Source organism: Daldinia childiae (genome assembly GCF_008694065.1).
Source record: "Daldinia childiae strain JS-1345 chromosome Unknown Scaffold62, whole genome shotgun sequence".
NCBI lineage: Eukaryota > Fungi > Ascomycota > Sordariomycetes > Xylariales > Hypoxylaceae > Daldinia > Daldinia childiae.
In genome coordinates, this window is record NW_022984703.1 from 9,053 (window position 1) to 11,769 (window position 2,717).

Below are 2,717 nucleotides of genomic sequence, written 5' to 3' on the forward strand. Positions count from 1 at the left end.
AATTTTTGACGAATGTCCTTGTGGAGAGGAAGAACATTTTTGCACAGAATTGGAAGGAGTGATTCAAACAAAGCTTCAGTCAGCGTCAACAAGCGGCTCTTGATCAAAGTGTGAAGACATCACCACTACCACCCAATTCTGGGTAAGGGGGCACCATGTCTGTGTGTGGGGGGCTACCAGCCTAGAACCCTGGAAGTCGGATATGGACAAGGGTGAGAGCAGGGCTGTGAACAGGGTTTGGTGTCGGGGCAAGCTTCCGGTGAACACCTAGTCGCGGTCAAGGTGGGTTGACCCATAGTAAATCAGGGCTTGTGCCTGCCAGCTTAAGCGTTATGTACCTTGGTGAGATCAAGGATGGGCAGGTGTCCAATCACCAACAGTTATCTGAAAACGTCGGCCTGAAGTTTGGGTGCCATTATGTGCAACTTTGAATCGTCACAAGAATGGTGTTTGTCAGCATTGCAAACACTGATTGTACATTGATTTGGCTTAAATCGTCCATGTCCTACCGATCTTTGGCATCCTTTCTTGTTAAGCCAGAGCGACTCTATGGTACAGTACAGCAGTAACCCGTTGTTGAGATGAGTCGTGAAGCCGAACTGGGATAGATATTTGCCAAAAGCAACCCCCTAAAACTTTTCACCCTAAAACTTTTCATCCCAAGGCCAGTGTATTCGCCCGCCCCACACCTGCAGGAAGGAGTGGCGGCTTTCTGCTGATAGAATCGGCAAACAGGTTGCCAAGTAAGTTACTCCTGGCCCTCAGCCATAACCAGCCAGGCGATCTTCCTATGTTAATGCTGGAATTGTGTACCATACGTACAGTAACCGCGCCACCCGGCATTTAGGTACCACTCGGCCGACGTTTACTATCTGGGGTTTGATGGGTTGGTATTTAGTCGTATGAACAACGATCTTTGGCTCGTCAACGTATAATAGTTGGTAAAGCCCGTTCTAAAAACATCTCAGCAACCCAACATCCGTTTTGTAACATCTTTAAAGCGAGCACACTTGAACTGGTTTGGGATGGGGCGAAAATGGGCAAATTAACGACAAAAGATTTAACCGAAACCTTTTCAGTCGAGGACGAACTTGTGAATTCCTCTTAAATATACTAAGGTGTGCCGATACTATGGGCACCCTCATATCACCAACACACACACACAACGCTGTCTTATTGGCTAACAACGGGCGGCAAAATGTGATGCAAGAGACATGCTGCTTCTCCGTGTGGCCTGCCTGCATGATATTGTCTGCTTCCTGATGCTTGCAGAGTGTTGAGTTCTATGACCAGCATAAGCATCATTGCCACCGTGATGGGCTTGTTTGAGGCATAGGGACGGCATATCAAGCCGGCCCCCTCTCTAGGCAGCACGGCTTGCGTGATGACGGTGCGCGAAGGATTGACACGATAAAGCAGACGCAAAGTTGCCTAGCTTTGTCGCCCGACTGATATGGTTGTCACGGAACCATNGTTCTAGGTGTAAGATGGACAGGCTGTTCTGGTGTAGAAGCACTCAGCATGCCAAATATGTTGTTTCTTTGTGGAAAGGCTCCCAAACACGAGTCGTGAAACTTGTGTCGCATATCAAGCCTACCCGGCAGCGGACTCGGAGAGAAGTCCTGCAGTCTCTTTTATACAATTACGATGCTCCTTAGATAATTCTCATTCAAAACAATTGACGCCTTCGGCGCCATTATACTCGATCTTTTATGGCCCTCAATTGTCTGACAACTTGCCTATATGCTGGCGCTTAACCTATCACATTTTCCATAGTTGGTCTAACGCCAAACCCTTGTCGAAGTAGTATTTCAGCTGATCGGTTTTCACAACACGTTCAACAGAACCTGCTGGGCGAACTGGCCCAACCGTGAGACAGTACTCCTTGGTTGCTGTCGCCGCGGGACTGGACAAGTTCGCTACACAACTTGATGCCCTTGCGACAGCAGACTCCACCTCTCTCGTAAAGTCGTCCCTTGTTCGCTTCCTCTTCCTCTTCCGATTTGGTTCAATTGAGGCTAAGGGCCGGCGACAGCGGAACTCCGTTCGCTCAAAATCCACAACCATAAACTCCCGGCTGGTCGTATTGTATAGGATGTTACGAGGCTGTGCGTCGCGATGGAGAACGCGCACCTTGTGCAGTCCTCTGTACGCAGCTCGCCCAATACGGGTATGCGATCACTCCAGGGTGGTATTGTATCTCGTGGATTGTCTCCAGGCGTTCCGTGTTGGTCTTTGCCATTGACAGGGCGATTTTCTGCATTGGCGATACGAATCGTCGTTTCGCTTTGTATATCGATCTCGCCAATGGATGTGTCTGCGGAAGTGTGCAAACGTTGACCCAGAGGCTTCTTGCCGCTTGAGTGTGTCGTTCCTGCACTGTTTGGATACTGGCCTCTGCTTCGGCCACTGCTGTAGCCACCTTGCTGAAGGCTCCTGTGATCGCCTGTGCGCCCACCATCTGCAGTCTATTTAGCCTTGCCAGTTCCTGCGCAGCACAGGAGTGCATCTAAACACTCGACACGTAGTCTACGACAGGTGCGACGGTCGACACGAAGAGTTGTCCAGCCGTTCGAGGTGAAAGCATCTTCAATCTCCTGAGGCACGGGGCAGCCGCGAGGAATTTAGCACCTGCTCTAGTCATGTGTTCCTTGTACCGCAGGTTCGCATCCATAACTACCCCCAGGGCCTTTACGCTACTTTTTGGTTTGAAATCT

The 2,717-nt window shown here is 49.9% G+C and overlaps 1 protein-coding gene across 1 annotated transcript in view; it reads right to left on the reverse strand.

Moving 5' to 3' along the window:
• The window catches only part of GL218_09622 (Kinesin light chain), a gene marked incomplete at both ends in the record, with an annotated part of 11,513 nt that extends 9,052 nt beyond the window's left edge, over positions 1–2,461 (reverse strand). Inside the window, one exon of the mRNA XM_033586455.1 lies at positions 2,336–2,461. Within this exon, the coding sequence (XP_033433754.1) occupies positions 2,336–2,461 (126 nt within the window). The remainder of the gene's footprint in view (positions 1–2,335) is intronic.
• Positions 2,462–2,717: the final 256 nt, after the last annotated feature.